The 25070-nt window shown below is 34.0% G+C and overlaps 2 protein-coding genes across 2 annotated transcripts; both read left to right on the top strand.

Annotated features, from left to right (window-relative positions):
* The first annotated feature begins 8704 nt into the window (after positions 1 to 8704).
* On the top strand, positions 8705 to 14644 carry LOC111399114 (adagio protein 3-like). The gene is made up of 2 exons (XM_023026354.1): positions 8705 to 9029; positions 12782 to 14644. Exons 1-2 carry the CDS (start codon positions 8761 to 8763, stop codon positions 14385 to 14387), a joined length of 1875 nt encoding a protein of 624 aa, XP_022882122.1. The 5' UTR covers positions 8705 to 8760; the 3' UTR covers positions 14388 to 14644.
* A 4222-nt stretch (positions 14645 to 18866) lies between these two features.
* LOC111399116 (adagio protein 3-like) lies at positions 18867 to 24722 on the top strand. Its single transcript, XM_023026355.1, has 2 exons — positions 18867 to 19192; positions 22860 to 24722. The coding sequence occupies exons 1-2, from the start codon at positions 18924 to 18926 to the stop codon at positions 24463 to 24465; spliced, it is 1875 nt and encodes a 624-aa protein (XP_022882123.1). The 5' UTR covers positions 18867 to 18923; the 3' UTR covers positions 24466 to 24722.
* Positions 24723 to 25070: the final 348 nt, after the last annotated feature.

The raw sequence follows: 25070 nt of genomic DNA on the forward strand, positions 1-25070 counted from the left end.
GAGCTTTTGATAATTTTGTGAGATTTCAATGTTGAAGCAAATTGACGATGAAATTTCTTTTTAACTGTGTTGGAGAATTTGATAAGGAATATGATTTCATTTTGAAATTTAAGTGGGAGTGTTTGGATTTATTAATTTTTTAAAAGAGGGTATTATTGTCTTTTAAACAAATGATATATTTTTGTAATTACAAAACATAATAAGAGCAAAAATGACATTTACTCTTCAAAAGGCCCTTCTGGTAAATGGCAAAAAAAAATTGATCAATGTCACAAAGTGATTTTCCGACTAGCTGCCTTTGAAAAGCACCACATAATTGCAGTCTCCTGATTATTTTGCGTGCTTATTGATTTTATTAGAGAAACAAATAAAGACATTTTTCACATAGGATTCTGTTTATATGGAAAGAATATTTGGTAGGTTGATGGAAACAAGACAAACAAATTTCCAGCCCGTGATCTCGTGTTCCTTTATTTTTCGTGTCATTTCAATTTCGAAATTCCACCACGATCCCTAATTTCTTCTCGATAAATTCAAGAGAAAATTGTATTCACATTTGATTTTAACTTTCCGTACCAATAATCAAACTTTTAAGTTTATTATTTCATATATCATGTTATAATTAAATTATTTAATATTAAACATATAATATATTACAAATCATTCATATTATAATTTCTTTTATCTACTCTCTCTATACTAGATGTAAATGAGTCGAATCGAAAGTCACGACTCAATCACGGCTCGTGTAAAAAATATCTCGAGCTTTTTCTTTTTTCAAGTCCTGAAATTTGAAATCTTTTTTAACAATAGAAAATAACTATACAAACTGCCCATGTAAATATGAAACCACAATTGTCTACACAGGACACGCAGGGAGTTACAAGCTGCCTGGTTTTGCACACAAATGTTCACAGATCATTTTGGCCAATTGTACGGGTTCGAGCAACGCGTATCGGCTTGTCCCCACCATCGAGTGAAACCGGCTCGAATTTTTCCCGAATCGAGCCACGAACCGTTCAAATCGACAAGCCAAATTATCATCCCTACCATTTCTTCTCCAGGATCTTTCTTCAATTTCTTTTCTTCTCTCTCTCTCTCTCTCTCTTTTTGTGGAAGCAGGAAAGTAAATCAATTTTTAATATTTCACTTTCTCGATTTTTTTATTTGCTTTGTTTTTAGGTCGATGGAATTCGAACAATTCAAAAATTAAGGCTATGTTTGAGCCCATTAATTTGAAGAAATGTAATATGAAATGGTGATTGATGGAGAATATGTGATTAAAAAAGAAGGATTTTTTTATTTAAGTTTAATATTATTTTAATAAAGAATGTATGGTTAAAAATGAATACTATAAAAAAAATAATGTGAAAAATGTAAAATAAAGAATGACAAACATGAGCTAAGTATGTTCATTGAAAATAGTGTTCTTGTTGGATGGGATGAGGTGAGAAGTGATCATGATCAATTAATTAGATAATTGTGACTAGTCAATTTAGTAATTTATCATTAATAAATAATTTATGACATGAAAAACTTGCGATTTGCGAATAATTTTATAGTTGTGACTTAAAATTTATGTCTTTGTGGATATGACCTTGTATGACTTGTGATTAATACGTGTTCATGATCATAAATTGTTTGTTATTTTGACTTTGACTTATTTAATTAATTAATTAATAGGTCACAAAATTTTCACATATTGAAATTTTTTTCTTAATCTTCTTATCTATAATATATTAAATATCACATCAAGTAAGAATTTTTTTTTTTGAATTATTTGAACCCTAATATAATTCAATTATGTCAATAATGCCTTACTATTCGTTTTTCAATATGTAATAAATATTATAAAATTCTTTTTATGTATGAATTTTGTGTTATTAATTCTTAATTAATTAACATTCATATTAATATAGACTCAATGAATTTTGATCTACATGAATCTAGAGTTATTATAAATGAATTTATTTTTATACATATATATAGGAATTTAATGGGTGTTTAAATTCATTTATTAGGAATTAATTCTTACGTACCAAATATAGTATAAAAATATTGCTCATTTATAGTATTTCATCATAAAAAAATTTGAATAATATAAGTTGAGTTTTGGTAGTACAATTTTCTTTTCTTTTCTTTTTTTATTATTATTTTTTAAATTTCTAACTTAAAATTTATTTTCTTTTGTTTGTTTGAAACTCATCAAATCCTCTTAACAAATTGGTATCAAGTATTACTTTTACATTGTTTATAGAGCATTTCAAAATAATGTGCAATGCACGTTCAACTAAATTATTGCCTACTAAACATAGGGATGGCAATGAGGCGGGGAAAATCGCCCCATTACCCGTTTAAGGCAGAGGGTCGGGTCGGGGACCTTGCCTGTTTACGTATCCGTTTAAATACTTTTTCATAGTTTTAATCATTTATTTTATTATTTTCATTCATTAAAGTGAGACAATAATATAGTTATTAAATTTTTTTGTGAATTTATTTATTTTTTAAAGTTAAAATATTCAAATATATTTGGTAAACTAAATTTTTGTTATTTATCATATTCTTTAAATAATCTTAGTTGCCATCTTCTGTAAGAATTAAAGAAATTTCGTCGAGTTTTTCATTTAAAATATTGATTTTTTCTTTTTAAATAAACGGAGCGGGGCCCCTGTTACCCGTACCCATCCTGGGGGTGAAATCTCCCGTCCCATACACGACCCGAATACCTGATTAAGAATGGGATGGAGCCATGCGAGTATCAGATTTGACGAATTTTTTTGCCATCCTTAACTAAACAAAAGTAACCCATATGATCTTGTCGTGGATGAACTCCATATGGTCCTTAGCCGATGTCAGTTCAACATTAAGGCTTGATGAAGGTAGTGATGTCCTTTCAAATTCCCAAACATTGAGTATAAATACAAAGGTAGAGATTTTACTTCATACTTTTTTTTTAATCGTTATTTTACTTCATACTTTTGATTCTCTGGAGACTTGGTGTAGAAGGAATCTTCTCCGAGAGTTTTTGTGAATTTAGGCTTTCATGTGGCATCTTCTATAGGATCCTTTATTACGTCGTGCTTTCTGTAACTCTATCGCTTTTCTTTTTTGTATTACTTGATGAACATTGAGATTATCAGCTTAGTGACGAGAAAGAGGAGCGAATTTCATTTAAGTTGTCCATAGGGGCTATGATGATCGAGAATGTAGTAGGCACCGATCAACCATTGCACACACAATTTACATCAAGGAAGAGGGGCAATGTCCATTCTAGTCCATCTTATTTGTCATTTGATTTGGACAATTGTGCGTCCAAAGAGGTATTTATCAACTTCACTGTTAGTGATATCCCATTCGAGCATCTCAACTCACTTCATGTTGATCTTCTAATGTAGAAGTTAAATCTAGTCTGTCCCCTATGACTATGGCTTGCTAAACTTCTATCTCAAACAATTATCCCCAATACATGGTGATTGCTCGTTTTTTTTTGTACTTGTGTTCGAAAAACAATATCTTCTTATCGATTGAATTATAAAGGCATTGAAGAACTTCCTCTTCAACTCATCTCATCTTCATTCAGGCAAAATGGAGGCACCATCTGCTCGAGTTGAATCCAACCCAAGAGAGACGACCTAGTTGTAGGGTTGGGAGACATCAGCTTTCACCTCTTTTAAGTGGCTTATCTTTCGTCATGCTTTGAGAGCGATTACTCTACATTTCTTCTCCTTCTTGAGATTTCGTTGGGTCTCAGTAGTGGGGTTGGAAGAAGTCGGGGTAAGGCATATTTGGGGACATTACATGCTCGCTTATGCTTGCATGTTGGATGAATAATTGCATAGTTGCATTTTGCTATGTCAAGTTCCTCATATTAGTAGCCATGTCCGCAACCTCTATGGTAAGGCATGCAATAACCTTTGCGGTTCTCCAATGACGTGATCACCGGTGTTTGGCATCACTAGCCATGATCTCACTTTTAGAAAGCCTCTCTTGTTGCTCTTCGTGGATAAATTTCGCGTTCTTAACTTTTGCTCATTTTGAATGAAAATACCTCTTTCCTCCAAAGAGTTTGCTCTCCCTTAAAGGGTAGGCCTTCTTCGAGGATGAGCCCAAGAAAGATGTTCATTTTTTAAGAGCAAACACTTTAACATAAGGCCAACAAAGATCCTCATTTTTCAAGGACAAATACTTCGAGATGATGCATTTTCCTTTTTAAAGGATCAAAAACCAATAAGCATTAATCTTCTTGGGTTGATTTCTTCAAATCTTCCACTCGTTCTTTTGTAATAAATAACACTTTCTCGGTGAAGTAAGCTTTTCGGTTGGTTTTTTTACTTACGGGATGTAATCGTGATTAAAGCATGGCTTTCGACAAATAGTGTCACTATGTGGACCTCCAAATTCGATAAGATCCGGCTGTCAATAGATCATAGCTCCTCTCACGTCCATATTATGTTATCTACACTCTTCGATATATCGTAGCTTTGATGAAGTGTGACGATCATATATACTTTGATGCTTAGGCAACAAAGAATATATTTAGGTGTGGAAGAGATAAAATGGACTAAAATGTGGGTGTCGGGCTAAAGAGAGAATTACCAATATTCTGATTCAAGATTCAAATTAAGATACCTTTGACTGTCACTAGTGTGAGATTTTATAGCTAAGAGAGTTGAGTCGAGGTCTATTAAATGCTTGACATGTAAACTCCATTATGTCAATTCATAGCCATAATATGCCTGTGGCCTTCCTAGTTTGAACATAGGCGAGGCATGGTCTGATAAGGAGTCACCACTTGCAAAACTATCACATCAATCACTCTATGCAATGTATTTTGTATGACTGGGTCGAGACCGAGCTTCAGCAGATACCCATCGTCTTGGATATGCGCTGCAACGGAGGGATGATGCATTGTCTCAGACGACAAACTATTTAGAGCTATACATCTAAAGGCACGATTGAACAATCTAGAATAACAATTGTCCTAGGCGTGGCCTAATCGCCTCACAGAGGCTTATGGATGAGACGATGTGTAGTAGAGTGCTAAATTTAGCATGACTTTTTTTTTAGTTGATTGTCACTTGATCTACTTATAAGTGGAAATGTAACAACACTAAAGTTAAAAGCTTTTTTATTTTTAGTTTTTGCAACTCACTTAAATTCAGAGAACAAGCAAAGAAGCATGCTAAGTGTACAATCTATTTTACAATTTGGTTTATAATTATTGAATTGGCATGAATTCCCACCACACATTTCAAGAACTGTTTTTTAAGTCATAAAATTTAGTCGTACAACTAGAATAATTCAAAAGCAAAAATGCATGTTACGTTCGTTGATGGTTTTGTTTAGGGGTTATGTTTGGTGTACACTCTTATATAGATCACGTTTGGTAGGGATTTTTTGCTCTAAAAAATTGATTTTTTGACCGTTATTTTACTATTCAAGCCGTAATTTTTGACTTCTACTCTCACATGTGGGCCCCACTTTTTTTCTAACAGTCAAAAAATTAATTTTCAAAATCCCTACCAAACGGGCCGATACATCAAGTTTGACAGTCCCTTCACACTTAATGATGTAGAAGGGGAATAATGCTTTGTTTAGATGGGGTTCTGAAATATCGTTGAATTGGCAATGACGTATCCACGTGTATCCACATTCGAAGTGCCAAAATATCTACAATAAGGAATCATTGACGTGGACGATCCATGGTGACAGGTTCGTTCTAGATATTTTCTCTCAAAATATCTTCACTACACGTATTCTCCACTTCCCAGCGGATCCTCCATCTTTGCCTCAAACTTCAGTGTTATTTACCAAAGTGCCACCCCACAGTTTGCCGCGATTGAAAGGTATGCCGTTAGCCAATCCCATTTTTCCTTTTATTTCTTTTTCGTTTATTTTAATTTTATATACCCAACCACTGTTTTAATAATGAGAAATTTGGACAAAATGTATTTAAGAAAAATATTTTTGGATGAATGTGAGGTTTAAAAAAAAAAAATTTATTTACGTGTAATATTAATTTATTAAAAAATATGTGATTAAAAAAATAAGAAAAAAATTTAACATTTTAAAGGGAATCCAACAAGGGCTCAATTACATTCATAGATTCTAGAGGTTTCACTCCCATTAAAATCTTCAAAAATATCTCCCAACTCAATTCCAACCAAACTTTCATCCCTTATTTTAAGAATTATACTTTAGCATTTATTTGTTCCCAATTTTTTAAATTTTATTTTTCATCAAATTTATTTTCAATTATATATTTTATGAAATTCATAACTATAGCAATTTTTAAATATTAACTTACATCATTTTTTTTTATTAAAATTTACTAAAAATATGATTTTTGATTCAAATGAAACGAGTTCTTAGCCCTTGTTTGAATCCCTTTTTTTAATATTAAAGTACATTCTTAAACAATAACTTAACTCCATTTTAACCACACATTCTTTAATAAAATAATATTATACACAAATTTAAAACTCTTCATTATTTTTTAACCATACGTTTTTCATTATAATACTATTGCAAAATGCATTTTTTAAAAAGAACGGGGCACAAACAACCCCTCCATATTTGGTTGAACAAAAAAAAAATTTGATAAAAATTTAAATCAAAATTAGCAATTAATTTTAACAACTTATTTAATGACACTCACTAATTTAAATCAACTTTTCAACCAGATATTCATCTACTTTTACCAAAATCGACAAAAAATATGATTTTTTAAAACTAAAATCTAACATGGCCTTAGTTTATGTTTTGCTTATGTTTATAAATTATTTTTAAATGTTCAATTCACCCTCTATTCACATATTTCGAGTGATCTACAAATACTACTCACATATTAATTATTGATTTCTATTTATTTATAATTTACACACCTTTTTTTAATATTAAAGTACATTCTTAAACAATAACTTAACTCCATTTTAACCACACATTCTTTAATAAAATAATATTATACGCAAATCTAAAACTCTTCATTATTTTTTAACCATACGTTTTTCATCATAATACTATTGCAAAATGTATATTTTAAAAAGAACGGGGCACAAACAACACCTCCATATTTGGTTGAACAAAAAAAAAAAAATTTGATAAAAATTTAAATCAAAATTAGCAATTAATTTTAACAACTTATTTAATGAGACTTGCTAATTTAATCAACTTTTCAACCAGATATTTCATCCACTTTTATTAAAATCCACTAAAAATGTGATTTTTAAAACTAAAATCTAACATGGCCTTAGTTTATGTTTTGCTTATGTTTATAAATTATTTTTAAATGTTCAATTCACTCTCTATTCACGCATTTCGAGTGATCTACAAATACTACTCACATATTAATTATTGATTTCTATTTATTTATAATTTATACCGCCCCCTTTTTTTTTTTTTTTTTTTTTTTTCCTTTATTTATTTGCCGACTGATAGCGACAATTAGCCAACCTCATCAAACTAGCAACCCCACCCCCACGCCCTTGCTGTATTATTCGAAATCAACTCAAAATAAAGAAGAGAATAAATCAAAATTAAATTTAAAATTCGAGATAACAAGGCACCCTCTAATGCATGCATTGGTGGATTACTTGAAACATTTATCCACCTCGCTTTGCCTGCTACGCAAGAGGAGAGAGAATTACAAATTTCTTCACGACAAGAAATGCATCGCCAAATGTTCGATAGTTCCTATATTCAATCATTTTCCATCTTGCTGCTAGATATCTCGTTTTTACATATAATTTACACGTTCATCATTAGGTTTCAAATTTTAGAAATGAGCTTTTTGTTTTATCGACATATTTTACATAATGGTTCGAGCACTATAAAGAAACGAAGATGAGTCCTATGCCTAAATCAAATGTTGCTAGATATCTTGTTTCGTACATATTACATGTTCATCATAGGTTTTAGATATTAGAAATGAGCTTTTTGTTTTATCGACCTATTTTACATCATGGTTCGAGCGCCATAAAGAAACGAAGCTGGGTCCTACGCCTAAATCGAATGGTGACTGGATTCATTTCGTAGGATGAGATTCTATAACATCATAAATTCAAACTCTTATCCTAAGCTCTCGAATTAGATCTTTTGGAGTTATAGATGATGGTTGTTTCACGTTCACTCCAATAAATCACGATTGATTAACTGACTACTTGTGCATAGTTTAAACATCATTGAATAATTAAATTTATTTCAAATAGAATAATATAAGTCGACTCAAACTCAATTTATAAACAAAATAAAATTATTAATTTAAAGAGACAAATTTCTTTAACAAAATGAATATGCAATGATATTTCGAAATCACATACGTGCTTCAAATTATGAAAGTATTTATGGAACAATGTGAAAATCTTTTTATATAACCCTAAAAAATTACCGATTTTTTCAAAATTGTCGCACTTAAAAAAAAAATACATCGTTATGAATCTCTATCGATTTATTTCATATTAAAGAGACGATTTTTAATATTATTGTGAGTTTTAGAAAATTTTATTATATTAATAATATATTTTAGGAGGTGATAAAAATCTTGTCTGCACCACCGCCCTTACCCTACGGAGTTGAATACTTTTTGTATTGGTAAAAGAGAGTGGAAGGAATTTCTTTATCCACGCTCAAGGCATTTCCGTAATTAAGCGATCTTTTTAGCCCAATTTCATTACCCCTTTTTAATATATCTACTCTCACGCTCTGCACCACCTACATATAATATTCTATACATACACGCAGATACAGAGAGAGAACAGAGAGATGGGAATGGAAAAGAGAGTAGAAGAAGAGTTTCAGAGCTGCGGGAAGCGGCTAAAATGTGCCGAGAGTGAAGACAACATGGAGTTTTATGGGGAGAATGAGCTTGAACTACTGGCTGGGCCGGTTGACCAATTCTTCTATCCAGTCCCGATGCCGACATCGATCGTCGTCTCCGATGCCTTGGAACCTGATTTTCCGGTCATCTATGTCAACACTGTATTCGAATTCTCCACTGGATTTCGCGCTGACGAAGTCCTCGGACGTAACTGGTAATTTACATGTCGCCTGTTCGCGGATGCGAATAACTATGTGTGTGTGTTAAATTTAGCCATTTTATATTATTGTAAGTTTTATATCTTGAAATAATGGAAATTCAAACAGTTGAAAATGGAAATTTATTCGAAACATTGGTTTCTGAGTTCTACAGAGAAACAATACTCGTATTCATGGCGGTGGAGATGAAAATGACTATTTTGCCATATCAAATTATATTTTTTCAATTTTTTGAATGGTTTTTCTTTTTCTTTTGAGCAGCATTATATTAAGATCCCCTATTTTCAAGACTACATGTTATATATATTTGTAGTTTACGTATTTATCTAAAATTATTCAAAGCTTAAAAGAATTATAAGTATAACCACGTAGCGTTTTCTTCAGTCATTGGGAAGTTTATTAACTGAATGATTGAGTTCAAAGGCTCATAGAAAGATTGAGAAAATAATAATCAATTTTCAGGTTGAACTTTTTGTTGTATAGATTCTATCTAGCAAGAATTATCCTTTGGGTGATTCTGATCTTGTATGACAATGACGAGTTGTTATGTGAGTGAGTGCAATGGAGTATTGATTGAAACAAACTCAGTATACTAGCTAAAATCATTTGTAGAAATAAAAACTGACATCTAAAAACTAAAGAAAGAACAATATGCATACATAATTTTTGCGAATGTGTCTGCATGAACTAACTTGTATAGTTGGTGAAAAATGGGTCGTGGGTTGCATGTGGGTTGACTTCACCTGCATAATGTTGATATTGGAAACCTTCCACCTTCCGTAACCTCTCATTACTTCCTTAAGCTTCTTTTATATAATGAGAGAAACTTTATGTGGTGCATGAAAATGCACCAAAAATGGAAGAGCTTGAATAACATTTTTCTTTTTAAATCCTTAAAAAGAGTTGGATCTTGGATTGTGACAAATGAACTCCTTCCTATGTGATTGGGTGCTAGACCATTAGACTGAAGCAAAATGTGGTTTATGGAGGTGAGATATTATTAGATTGGTATCAGATCCTGCAAGGGTAATATGTGTGCATTCTTCCGTGTCCAAAAATGCCCTTGCATGCTTCAAAAGTGTAGCGACTTGTATATGTCATTTTCTGCAATCTTGAGTGGTGTTTAATGACATCTTGTGATGGACATTTCCAAGATTCTCGAAATTTTAGAATTATAAACCTACCATGCATTAGGGTAAGCCTTGACATTTCATAATTTTACGCTTTATGTTTTGGGAGAGAAGAAACATTGTACCGATTTTTTTTATAGCGTGATATAGAGGTTAGAAACTATTTTTTGTAAGTTTTCCAACTGTGTATATTATGATTCATTTGGACTTGAGTTGAGAACCGATATTGAATTTTCAATGTTTGGTTAAAAAATAATGGTTTCTGAAAATTTAAGAAATTTTGAGTACAAGATAATGAACAATGATTTCCAGTCCCACTCTCGTTTTCTTTGGTGGTTATTCCACACAGTAGTTTATGATTGGGTTTTGTCAATTTCTATTGCACCTTTTGAATCTACAAGTCAAAATATGTAGAAAAGGGATATAGATATCGTAAAAATGGCGTGCACCACACTTGCCATCTCATGCGAGTGTAGCGTGCTCTACAATAGTTACTAAAGCATAATATTAGCGTTCTATTTATGTTGTGTGCGTGAATGCGTAAACTACAGATTTTGGTTTTGGAAAGTTATGCTTTAAATTTTATTTTAAATTTCTGAGAAATAAAATATGGAGTTAAAAATGTGATTGTGCTGAGTCAATTGATTATAGTATTTCACACTTCAGTTGCTCACTTGACAGGACTGGATCTCAATCGTCGTTCTTCTTAAATTGATATTTGTTATGGACTTCTGTAGTAGATAAAGATAGGCTTTCTCACATGAGATATTTTGGGATGTGTTGAAATGAGATAAAGTTTGATCTTGTGATGCACTATATCCCATCTTCATGATGAAATCTGAAATTATTATAGGTAATCAAAGTGGACTCCTCCATTAGACTTGTTTGGTAGTCTGATCAAGTTCTTGGTTGAGATTGTAAATATGAATAAATATAAGAACACAAGTCAGATAAGGAGGTGTATCTGAACCAAGATTTATATGATCTTTTTCGGTTTTGGAGAATATGACATACGCCTTAAAGAGAATTAAGAAAATACCGGAGCATGTGTTTCATATCATGCGTGCTTTGCTGACCAGTGGTATACCTAATGAATGAATCCCTACTTGCTCATTGTGTGAGAAGCATTGATTTATATCACCTGATATATTATACCTTTGTATGACATGTGCTTTGCTGACCTGTGGTATAACTAATGAATGGATCCTTGCTCATTGTCTGATGCATAGATTTAAATCATCTCATGTATTATACCTTTCACACTTTTGATCGTTTCTCAAAGCTTCATTTTAGTGTTGCTATCAAAGTGGGAGAACTACTATACTCCAATAACATGTCTATAGTAATGTGAGCTCTCTTCAAGTACAATGGCTAGGCACTTGATGTATTAGCTTGTGTGAACATTGTAAGATAGATTAATGCGTGATATTAGTTCTTACATATAGTTTGCATCAAACTTATCATTTGTGATGAGAGATGTTGAAAAATGGGTTGTGGGGTGTCCATATGGGCTGACCCGAACCACAACCGATTGACATGGGTTGTGGCAAATGAACCTTTTCCATTGCAATTGAATTCTAGACCATTGAGGTGCGCCAAACTGTAGATTTGACATGGGGAAGTGCAACTCAGTCAACCCCAAAAGATCTTGGAAATTTTTCTTGTAGCGGTGCGCCAAACTGTAGATTTGACGTGGGGAAGTGCAACTCACTCAACCCCAAAAGATCTTGGAAATTTTTCTTGTAAAGTAAGGTTGTTGAACCGGGGAGTAATTTATTTGCGTGTAAAATATTTTTTAAATGTTAGCAGAAAATATAGAACAAAAACAAAGCTGAGGGTTCTTGAATTCACAATGCATGACACAAGTTGAGTTGCTTAAGCTGATTTAGTTCTTAGGTAATTATAAAAATGTTACCAGTTTATATTCATGTATTAATGTTGTATAATTGATAAAAATTTGCCAGGTAAATTCTCTAGACATTTTGAACCGGACTTTTGACAGGCCAGCCCTGGGTATGAGTGTGTTTTCCTGAAAATATTGATTGCAAGGTGGTTTGAGTCCTGTGCGCTGTGTTATATGCATAGTGGGTATGAGTGTTACATGCATACATGGTGGAGACCTTAAGACCATGTTTGGGGTGTCTTAAAAGTGAACATACACACGTGAGAGTGAGCACACTCTTTTTTTTTTTCTCATGCTTATAAGTTCAATTATAAGACAACTTGTAATTCGGGATTCAGTTTAGCATAATTTGTGTATGCAAGGTGGTTTGAGTCCTGTGCGCTGTGTTATATGCATAGTGGGTATGAGTGTTACATGCATACATGGTGGAGACCTTAAGAGCATGTTTGGGGTGTCTTAAAAGTGAACATACACACATGAGAGTGAGCACACTCTTTTTTTTTTTCTCATGCTTATAAGTTCAATTATAAGACAACTTGTAATTCGGGATTCAGTTTAGCATAATTTGTGTCCTTGTTGTATCAAAATGTATACCTTTAGACATGAATTTCTTGATATGGGCCTTTTAGTTATGGAGTATATCCCCATTTTTAGTAATATTCTACTATATTTTTCATCTCCAAAAAGTTAAAGAGAGTATTTTTGAATCTTTCAGTCGGTTCTTGCAATATAGAGACCCTCGCGCCCAGAGACGACACCCTTTGGTGGATCCTGTTGTTGTTTCTGAGATCAGAAGATGTCTTGAGGAAGGTATTGAATTTCAAGGAGAGCTCCTTAACTTCAGCAAAGATGGTACCCCGTTGATGAACAGGCTAAGACTTAAGCCAATTCATAGCGACGATGGTATAGTCACTCATGTTATTGGAATCCAAGTGTTCGTTGAAGCAAAACTAGACCTGAATAATGTGTCATATCCGGTTTTCAAAGAAACTTGTAAAAAGCAGCGTAATGAGTCAGATGAAACCTTTCAAAAGAGTGGACATTTACTGCAGAGTCAGCATCAGGAAATATGTGGAATTCTGCAGCTTTCTGATGAAGTACTGGCCCATAATATTTTATCACGCTTGACGCCACGGGATGTTGCATCAATTGGGTCTGTTTGCACAAGGATTCGTCAACTAACAAAGAATGAGCATGTGAGGAAAATGGTATGTCAAAATGCATGGGGAAGAGATGTAACAGGCGCACTGGAACTGATGACTAAAAAGCTAGGATGGGGACGCTTGGCTAGGGAACTAACTACTCTAGAAGCCGTTTGTTGGAAGAAGCTGACAGTTGGAGGTGCAGTAGAGCCTTCCCGTTGCAACTTTAGTGCTTGTGCTGCTGGGAACCGACTGGTCTTGTTTGGAGGAGAAGGAGTCAATATGCAGCCAATGGATGACACTTTCGTTCTCAATCTTGATGCTGCAAACCCGGAGTGGCGTCGGGTGAGTGTTAAATCTTCTCCTCCAGGGCGCTGGGGCCATACCCTGTCCTGCTTGAATGGTTCTTGGTTGGTGGTCTTTGGTGGCTGTGGGAGGCAAGGCTTACTCAATGATGTGTTTGTTCTTGATTTGGATGCTAAGCAGCCAACATGGATAGAAGTCTCTGGTGGGACCCCCCCACCTCCTAGATCTTGGCATAGTTCTTGCACAATAGAGGGCTCTAAGTTAGTTGTCTCAGGTGGATGCACTGATGCAGGTGTGCTTCTCAGTGATACATACTTGTTGGATCTTAACACAAACAAACCTATATGGAGAGAGATTCCAACGTCATGGGTTCCTCCGTCCAGATTAGGACACTCACTATCTGTCTATGGACGAACAAAAATTCTAATGTATGGTGGGCTTGCAAAAAGTGGGCACTTGCAGTTGCGGTCAGGTGAAGCATATACCATTGATTTGGAGGATGAGAAGCCAAATTGGAGGCAGCTTGAATGTGGTGCATTAACTGGTGTAGGAAGTCAGAATGCTGTGGTTCCACCTCCTAGACTCGATCATGTTGCTGTAACAATGCCTTGTGGGAGGATCATTATCTTTGGTGGCTCAATAGCTGGATTGCACTCTCCTTCACAGCTGTTTCTGTTGGATCCTGCTGAAGAGAAACCGTCCTGGAGAACAATCACTGTCCCTGGGCAACCACCTAAATTTGCTTGGGGTCATAGCACATGCATTGTAGGAGGAACCAGGGTTTTGGTCCTCGGTGGGCATACTGGGGAAGAATGGATTCTCAACGAATTGCATGAGTTGCGGTTAGCAAGTAGACAGGATTCAGATCCATGAGTTAACGAAGGTTTCAGTTTGTGGTCTAGGTAATTTTTCTGTTGTTTTACTGTGATTTTTATACGACTGGTGTAATATGTGTATATATTCTTGTGATGCTATGTTTGTATTGCCTACTTTCATCGAACAAGCATTATGGCTCTTCTCTTGGTTTATTTAGTATAAAATGATTGAGTTTTGCTAGTATTAGGCTTGGGATTGGACCTCTGGTTCTTTATCATTACTTATTCCCTATATAGCTTCAATTCTTATGGCAAGTCGATAGTCTTTCCTGTGCTAGTGTTTTGCTACAAGAGTTTGAGTCTGCAGTTATACTTTATCGCGAGTCCTTTGCAATAAACATCGTTATTTGACCAATAATTTTCTTATATATAGTAGAAGTATGGCATGGATACAATTGTCATTTATATATAATAATTAATTTATAACACTTCCTAGCCTATGTTTGGGAGCGGTGTTTATCCCATTTTTAGCAAAATTTTTATAGTTGACAAGCTTACATGGGTCCTAACGACCGTAATTATTAACTACCTTATAAATAAATTATTAGAAATGTCCTTCTCTCAAGAAAAATGAATTAAGTGCTAGAGGGACGCATAGGTTATTATGTTCGATCTAGTTAATAATTGTGATTGGTATGAAAATGACATACAATGTATAACGGTAAAAAATTTGCAAATTGGATAAAAAGTGCTCCCAAACAGGGGCTTAGTATTGTAATTGAATCACCTCGCGAGGGCATAGGTCGTCCCTAAAGGTAGCCCTTGAAAATTATGTCTATTTGAATACATGAGCCGCCTCAAATGACCTTGTACATAAATTAATTTAATCCATTAGTCTTTCGTTGTATTGATTGACTTTTCCTTTAATTTTTGATTCAATATAAGTCCTGTTTGTCTCATTTTAAAATATGTCTCTTTAATTCTCATATTCATTTTCAATCATATATCACATGATAAAATATTTTGCACTTAAACTCAAAATATTTCCCTACTTTTATTCAAGTATTCTTTAAAAAATTATTATTTAAAACATCATTTTATTCCCAAAATAATGACCATAAAAGAGGGATAAATCTAATATATAAAAGTATTTTGTATAAAAACTTTAGGATGTTACAATCACGGCAAGAATAGATTGTGCATACGACTCAAGATCGTTTTCGGCAACGTGGTCAAGAAAAGGGGGTTGGACGGATGAGTTTTTACTAGACTCGTGTACAAACTTAATAACATATTGCTGCATATTTTTACTATCGTTAAGATTGATTTGGAACAAAACGTATTATAATTGTAAAGAGATGCCACACTTCATTATAGACATATGGATAAGATACTAACCTACAATATCGAAAAGGGAAACTCCCCAAGTATAGGGATTTTCTCACAAAATTTCAACAGGTTCAGCCATAACGGCACTTGATTTTCAGGCAATTTTTTGTTTTTGGTTATTTGCCAATAAATTTGTATCATGTGGAATCTTGCAAAATTTCTATAAAGATTTTCTCGTACCTACAGCATTACCCTATCGAAAAAGAGCAGGCCTAATCCTTATCTATGAAACGCCATGGTAGCTTAAGGCTAGTTGATTCAAATTACTAAAATATCATCAATAATATCCGACTCAAAATGAAGTGACTACTCTTAATTAGAAAATTCAAAGATTTAAATTTTAAAAGTCTAAGAGAAAATTTTGGCAGTCTAAATTTCGTTGAGGGTCATTTTCATTATAAATCAAACAAAGAAAAATTGGGAATAAATTGAAGAAGTGAAAAAGTCCACATTTTGATCCTAAGAAAAAATGGTCCATTGCACGATAACAGAGTTTGTGCAAGTTTGACTAAAACAAATTCACTACCATAGTGTCATAAGCAGGTAAAAATTGTTACTTATATCTTAAAAAAATATTTTTAAACAAACTTGAAATAAATGATTATTTTTAAATTTAATTTAATCTATTAGGCAAACATGATATATTGCTTTCTGCTTATAGAGTTGGTACCCTTTGTTTTATTGTGTTAAATTTCTTCGTGCAATAACAATGCAATTCATAATAATAATTATTAGAGTCCATCTAGTCCCTTTGAACACTAAATCCTTCAACATTATTAGATTATATTTGGCTAATATATAAATAATTTATAAATATCTATTTATTTATAAATTCATCCGTTTATGAATTCTTCGAAAGCGGAGACTTAATTATTTTGTATTAACAGATTTTCAGTCGATTTTCAAGATAGGGATTTACAAACTTGAATAAAAAACAGATATACTAATGTATTCTTAAATTTTAATGAGTTCATCTACCTTAAGATGATATTTTGAAAAATAAGTCAGTCCTGATATTTGAAGTAAAATTTATTGCTAACAATAAGCAAAAAATATTCTGGGTTGAAATATAAATTATATCTCATTATTTATATTAATTCTTACGCTTTGTGACTTTTCATTTATACTGTAATTTATCAGTTTGAGCAATATAAAAATTTGTAAATAATTTTATACCTCCAAGAATCTTAAACTTATTTCTGAATATATCAATTTTTGCAGATCATTTTTTTCTTAAGATTACGTTTATTTCCCTATTAGTCCATAAAAATGGATGTAAATAAATGCACAAAAAACCGATAAAGTGACGATGAAAGTTTTTGATTATTTATTTATTTATTTTTGGAAAAAAGAGAGTATCAATAGTCAATTACTTTGTGTTGCGGTAGTTTTGTTTGATTCCCATTACCAGAAAATAAAAATGGGGGAAATAATATTTTTTAGAAAAATGAGTGGTTGAAAAAGAAGGAAAAGTTTTCGATTTACATGTAATATTATTTTATGGAAGATTGTGTGGTTAAAAATAAAAGAGAGAAAAATGAAATGTAATGTAATTTAATTTAATCGGGATCAAACATGGCTTAATTAAAATAAAAGAAGTGGATGACCACGGTGCATTATGGCTTACGGATTCAAGTCTAAGGTCTCATTAGTCAAGGAATTATAATTGAATAAATTATTATCTTCTTGTGAATTCTCTATGCTACTTTCCATTTTGAGAAATGTGTTTAAAAATGACCAAATTTATGAGAAAAATTGATAATATCTTAAATTTAGTAAATTTTTTTCCTCAACCACAACTTATTTATCACTTCCCATGCATATCTACTTCCTCGCACCTTGTGATCAGAGACAACGCTAGAGATGGTTAGGGATGTATTATTCGAAATCAACTCAAAATAAAGAAGAGAATAAATCAAAATTAAATTTAAAATTCGAGATAACAAGGCACCCTCTAATGCATGCATTGGTGGATTGTACATAAACACGAGGTTCCTCTTTTTGAAAGTGCCCAGAAGGATGATATTGATTCATCACTTGAAACATTTATCCACCTCGCTTTGCCTGCTACGCAAGAGGAGAGAGAATTACAAATTTCTTCACGACAAGAAATGCATCGCCAAATGTTCGATAGTTCCTATATTCAATCATTTTCCATCTTGCTGCTAGATATCTCGTTTTTACATATAATTTACACGTTCATCATTAGGTTTCAAATTTTAGAAATGAGCTTTTTGTTTTATCAACATATTTTACATAATGGTTCGAGCACTATAAAGAAACGAAGACGAGTCCTATGCCTAAATCAAATGTTGCTAGATATCTTGTTTCGTACATATTACATGTTCATCATAGGTTTTAGATATTAGAAATGAGCTTTTTGTTTTATTGACCTATTTTACATCATGGTTCGAGCGCCATAAAGAAACGAAGCTGGGTCCTACGCCTAAATCGAATGGTGACTGGATTCATTTCGTAGGATGAGATTCTATAACATCATAAATTCAAACTCTTATCCTAAGCTCTCGAATTAGATCTTTTGGAGTTATAGATGATGGTTGTTTCACGTTCACTCCAATAAATCACGATTGATTAACTGACTACTTGTGCATAGTTTAAACATCATTGAATAATTAAATTTATTTCAAATAGAATAATATAAGTCGACTCAAACTCAATTTATAAACAAAATAAAATTATTAATTTAAAGAGACAAATTTCTTTAACAAAATGAATATGCAATGATATTTCGAAATCACATACGTGCTTCAAATTATGAAAGTATTTATGGAACAATGTGAAAATCTTTTTATATAACCCTAAAAAATTACCGATTTTTTCAAAATTGTCGCACTTAAAAAAAAAATACATCGTTATGAATCTCTATCGATTTATTTCATATTAAAGAGACGATTTTTAATATTATTGTGAGTTTTAGAAAATTTTATTATATTAATAATATATTTTAGGAGGTGATAAAAATCTTGTCTGCACCACCGCCCTTACCCTACGGAGTTGAATACTTTTTGTATTGGTAAAAGAGAGTGGAAGGAATTTCTTTATCCACGCTCAAGGCATTTCCGTAATTAAGCGATCTTTTTAGCCCAATTTCATTACCCCTTTTTAATATATCTACTCTCACGCTCTGCACCACCTACATATAATATTCTATACATACACGCAGATACAGAGAGAGAACAGAGAGATGGGAATGGAAAAGAGAGTAGAAGAAGAGTTTCAGAGCTGCGGGAAGCGGCTAAAATGTGCCGAGAGTGAAGACAACATGGAGTTTTATGGGGAGAATGAGCTTGAACTACTGGCTGGGCCGGTTGACCAATTCTTCTATCCAGTCCCGATGCCGACATCGATCGTCGTCTCCGATGCCTTGGAACCTGATTTTCCGGTCATCTATGTCAACACTGTATTCGAATTCTCCACTGGATTTCGCGCTGACGAAGTCCTCGGACGTAACTGGTAATTTACATGTCGCCTGTTCGCGGATGCGAATAACTATGTGTGTGTGTTAAATTTAGCCATTTTATATTATTGTAAGTTTTATATCTTGAAATAATGGAAATTCAAACAGTTGAAAATGGAAATTTATTCGAAACATTGGTTTCTGAGTTCTACAGAGAAACAATACTCGTATTCATGGCGGTGGAGATGAAAATGACTATTTTGCCATATCAAATTATATTTTTTCAATTTTTTGAATGGTTTTTCTTTTTCTTTTGAGCAGCATTATATTAAGATCCCCTATTTTCAAGACTACATGTTATATATATTTGTAGTTTACGTATTTATCTAAAATTATTCAAAGCTTAAAAGAATTATAAGTATAACCACGTAGCGTTTTCTTCAGTCATTGGGAAGTTTATTAACTGAATGATTGAGTTCAAAGGCTCATAGAAAGATTGAGAAAATAATAATCAATTTTCAGGTTGAACTTTTTGTTGTATAGATTCTATCTAGCAAGAATTATCCTTTGGGTGATTCTGATCTTGTATGACAATGACGAGTTGTTATGTGAGTGAGTGCAATGGAGTATTGATTGAAACAAACTCAGTATACTAGCTAAAATCATTTGTAGAAATAAAAACTGACATCTAAAAACTAAAGAAAGAACAATATGCATACATAATTTTTGCGAATGTGTCTGCATGAACTAACTTGTATAGTTGGTGAAAAATGGGTCGTGGGTTGCATGTGGGTTGACTTCACCTGCATAATGTTGATATTGGAAACCTTCCACCTTCCGTAACCTCTCATTACTTCCTTAAGCTTCTTTTATATAATGAGAGAAACTTTATGTGGTGCATGAAAATGCACCAAAAATGGAAGAGCTTGAATAACATTTTTCTTTTTAAATCCTTAAAAAGAGTTGGATCTTGGATTGTGACAAATGAACTCCTTCCTATGTGATTGGGTGCTAGACCATTAGACTGAAGCAAAATGTGGTTTATGGAGGTGAGATATTATTAGATTGGTATCAGATCCTGCAAGGGTAATATGTGTGCATTCTTCCGTGTCCAAAAATGCCCTTGCATGCTTCAAAAGTGTAGCGACTTGTATATGTCATTTTCTGCAATCTTGAGTGGTGTTTAATGACATCTTGTGATGGACATTTCCAAGATTCTCGAAATTTTAGAATTATAAACCTACCATGCATTAGGGTAAGCCTTGACATTTCATAATTTTACGCTTTATGTTTTGGGAGAGAAGAAACATTGTACCGATTTTTTTTATAGCGTGATATAGAGGTTAGAAACTATTTTTTGTAAGTTTTCCAACTGTGTATATTATGATTCATTTGGACTTGAGTTGAGAACCGATATTGAATTTTCAATGTTTGGTTAAAAAATAATGGTTTCTGAAAATTTAAGAAATTTTGAGTACAAGATAATGAACAATGATTTCCAGTCCCACTCTCGTTTTCTTTGGTGGTTATTCCACACAGTAGTTTATGATTGGGTTTTGTCAATTTCTATTGCACCTTTTGAATCTACAAGTCAAAATATGTAGAAAAGGGATATAGATATCGTAAAAATGGCGTGCACCACACTTGCCATCTCATGCGCGTGTAGCGTGCTCTACAATAGTTACTAAAGCATAATATTAGCGTTCTATTTATGTTGTGTGCGTGAATGCGTAAACTACAGATTTTGGTTTTGGAAAGTTATGCTTTAAATTTTATTTTAAATTTCTGAGAAATAAAATATGGAGTTAAAAATGTGATTGTGCTGAGTCAATTGATTATAGTATTTCACACTTCAGTTGCTCACTTGACAGGACTGGATCTCAATCGTCGTTCTTCTTAAATTGATATTTGTTATGGACTTCTGTAGTAGATAAAGATAGGCTTTCTCACATGAGATATTTTGGGATGTGTTGAAATGAGATAAAGTTTGATCTTGTGATGCACTATATCCCATCTTCATGATGAAATCTGAAATTATTATAGGTAATCAAAGTGGACTCCTCCATTAGACTTGTTTGGTAGTCTGATCAAGTTCTTGGTTGAGATTGTAAATATGAATAAATATAAGAACACAAGTCAGATAAGGAGGTGTATCTGAACCAAGATTTATATGATCTTTTTCGGTTTTGGAGAATATGACATACGCCTTAAAGAGAATTAAGAAAATACCGGAGCATGTGTTTCATATCATGCGTGCTTTGCTGACCAGTGGTATACCTAATGAATGAATCCCTACTTGCTCATTGTGTGAGAAGCATTGATTTATATCACCTGATATATTATACCTTTGTATGACATGTGCTTTGCTGACCTGTGGTATAACTAATGAATGGATCCTTGCTCATTGTCTGATGCATAGATTTAAATCATCTCATGTATTATACCTTTCACACTTTTGATCGTTTCTCAAAGCTTCATTTTAGTGTTGCTATCAAAGTGGGAGAACTACTATACTCCAATAACATGTCTATAGTAATGTGAGCTCTCTTCAAGTACAATGGCTAGGCACTTGATGTATTAGCTTGTGTGAACATTGTAAGATAGATTAATGCGTGATATTAGTTCTTACATATAGTTTGCATCAAACTTATCATTTGTGATGAGAGATGTTGAAAAATGGGTTGTGGGGTGTCCATATGGGCTGACCCGAACCACAACCGATTGACATGGGTTGTGGCAAATGAACCTTTTCCATTGCAATTGAATTCTAGACCATTGAGGTGCGCCAAACTGTAGATTTGACATGGGGAAGTGCAACTCAGTCAACCCCAAAAGATCTTGGAAATTTTTCTTGTAAAGTAAGGTTGTTGAACCGGGGAGTAATTTATTTGCGTGTAAAATATTTTTTAAATGTTAGCAGAAAATATAGAACAAAAACAAAGCTGAGGGTTCTTGAATTCACAATGCATGACACAAGTTGAGTTGCTTAAGCTGATTTAGTTCTTAGGTAATTATAAAAATGTTACCAGTTTATATTCATGTATTAATGTTGTATAATTGATAAAAATTTGCCAGGTAAATTCTCTAGACATTTTGAACCGGACTTTTGACAGGCCAGCCCTGGGTATGAGTGTGTTTTCCTGAAAATATTGATTGCAAGGTGGTTTGAGTCCTGTGCGCTGTGTTATATGCATAGTGGGTATGAGTGTTACATGCATACATGGTGGAGACCTTAAGACCATGTTTGGGGTGTCTTAAAAGTGAACATACACACGTGAGAGTGAGCACACTCTTTTTTTTTTTCTCATGCTTATAAGTTCAATTATAAGACAACTTGTAATTCGGGATTCAGTTTAGCATAATTTGTGTCCTTGTTGTATCAAAATGTATACCTTTAGACATGAATTTCTTGATATGGGCCTTTTAGTTATGGAGTATATCCCCATTTTTAGTAATATTCTACTATATTTTTCATCTCCAAAAAGTTAAAGAGAGTATTTTTGAATCTTTCAGTCGGTTCTTGCAATATAGAGACCCTCGCGCCCAGAGACGACACCCTTTGGTGGATCCTGTTGTTGTCCTTGTTGTATCAAAATGTATACCTTTAGACATGAATTTCTTGATATGGGCCTTTTAGTTATGGAGTATATCCCCATTTTTAGTAATATTCTACTATATTTTTCATCTCCAAAAAGTTAAAGAGAGTATTTTTGAATCTTTCAGTCGGTTCTTGCAATATAGAGACCCTCGCGCCCAGAGACGACACCCTTTGGTGGATCCTGTTGTTGTTTCTGAGATCAGAAGATGTCTTGAGGAAGGTATTGAATTTCAAGGAGAGCTCCTTAACTTCAGCAAAGATGGTACCCCGTTGATGAACAGGCTAAGACTTAAGCCAATTCATAGCGACGATGGTATAGTCACTCATGTTATTGGAGTCCAAGTGTTCGTTGAAGCAAAACTAGACCTGAATAATGTGTCATATCCGGTTTTCAAAGAAACTTGTAAAAAGCAGCGTAATGAGTCAGATGAAACCTTTCAAAAGAGTGGACATTTACTGCAGAGTCAGCATCAGGAAATATGTGGAATTCTGCAGCTTTCTGATGAAGTACTGGCCCATAATATTTTATCACGCTTGACGCCACGGGATGTTGCATCAATTGGGTCTGTTTGCACAAGGATTCGTCAACTAACAAAGAATGAGCATGTGAGGAAAATGGTATGTCAAAATGCATGGGGAAGAGATGTAACAGGCGCACTGGAACTGATGACTAAAAAGCTAGGATGGGGACGCTTGGCTAGGGAACTAACTACTCTAGAAGCCGTTTGTTGGAAGAAGCTGACAGTTGGAGGTGCAGTAGAGCCTTCCCGTTGCAACTTTAGTGCTTGTGCTGCTGGGAACCGACTGGTCTTGTTTGGAGGAGAAGGAGTCAATATGCAGCCAATGGATGACACTTTCGTTCTCAATCTTGATGCTGCAAACCCGGAGTGGCGTCGGGTGAGTGTTAAATCTTCTCCTCCAGGGCGCTGGGGCCATACCCTGTCCTGCTTGAATGGTTCTTGGTTGGTGGTCTTTGGTGGCTGTGGGAGGCAAGGCTTACTCAATGATGTGTTTGTTCTTGATTTGGATGCTAAGCAGCCAACATGGATAGAAGTCTCTGGTGGGACCCCCCCACCTCCTAGATCTTGGCATAGTTCTTGCACAATAGAGGGCTCTAAGTTAGTTGTCTCAGGTGGATGCACTGATGCAGGTGTGCTTCTCAGTGATACATACTTGTTGGATCTTAACACAAACAAACCTATATGGAGAGAGATTCCAACGTCATGGGTTCCTCCGTCCAGATTAGGACACTCACTATCTGTCTATGGACGAACAAAAATTCTAATGTATGGTGGGCTTGCAAAAAGTGGGCACTTGCAGTTGCGGTCAGGTGAAGCATATACCATTGATTTGGAGGATGAGAAGCCAAATTGGAGGCAGCTTGAATGTGGTGCATTAACTGGTGTAGGAAGTCAGAATGCTGTGGTTCCACCTCCTAGACTCGATCATGTTGCTGTAACAATGCCTTGTGGGAGGATCATTATCTTTGGTGGCTCAATAGCTGGATTGCACTCTCCTTCACAGCTGTTTCTGTTGGATCCTGCTGAAGAGAAACCGTCCTGGAGAACAATCACTGTCCCTGGGCAACCACCTAAATTTGCTTGGGGTCATAGCACATGCATTGTAGGAGGAACCAGGGTTTTGGTCCTCGGTGGGCATACTGGGGAAGAATGGATTCTCAACGAATTGCATGAGTTGCGGTTAGCAAGTAGACAGGATTCAGATCCATGAGTTAACGAAGGTTTCAGTTTGTGGTCTAGGTAATTTTTCTGTTGTTTTACTGTGATTTTTATACGACTGGTGTAATATGTGTATATATTCTTGTGATGCTATGTTTGTATTGCCTACTTTCATCGAACAAGCATTATGGCTCTTCTCTTGGTTTATTTAGTATAAAATGATTGAGTTTTGCTAGTATTAGGCTTGGGATTGGACCTCTGGTTCTTTATCATTACTTATTCCCTATATAGCTTCAATTCTTATGGCAAGTCGATAGTCTTTCCTGTGCTAGTGTTTTGCTACAAGAGTTTGAGTCTGCAGTTATACTTTATCGCGAGTCCTTTGCAATAAACATCGTTATTTGACCAATAATTTTCTTATATATAGTAGAAGTATGGCATGGATACAATTGTCATTTATATATAATAATTAATTTATAACACTTCCTAGCCTATGTTTGGGAGCGGTGTTTATCCCATTTTTAGCAAAATTTTTATAGTTGACAAGCTTACATGGGTCCTAACGACCGTAATTATTAACTACCTTATAAATAAATTATTAGAAATGTCCTTCTCTCAAGAAAAATGAATTAAGTGCTAGAGGGACGCATAGGTTAT

The sequence above is a fragment of the Olea europaea genome, chromosome 8, assembly GCF_002742605.1.
Source record: "Olea europaea var. sylvestris chromosome 8, O_europaea_v1, whole genome shotgun sequence".
NCBI lineage: Eukaryota > Viridiplantae > Streptophyta > Magnoliopsida > Lamiales > Oleaceae > Olea > Olea europaea.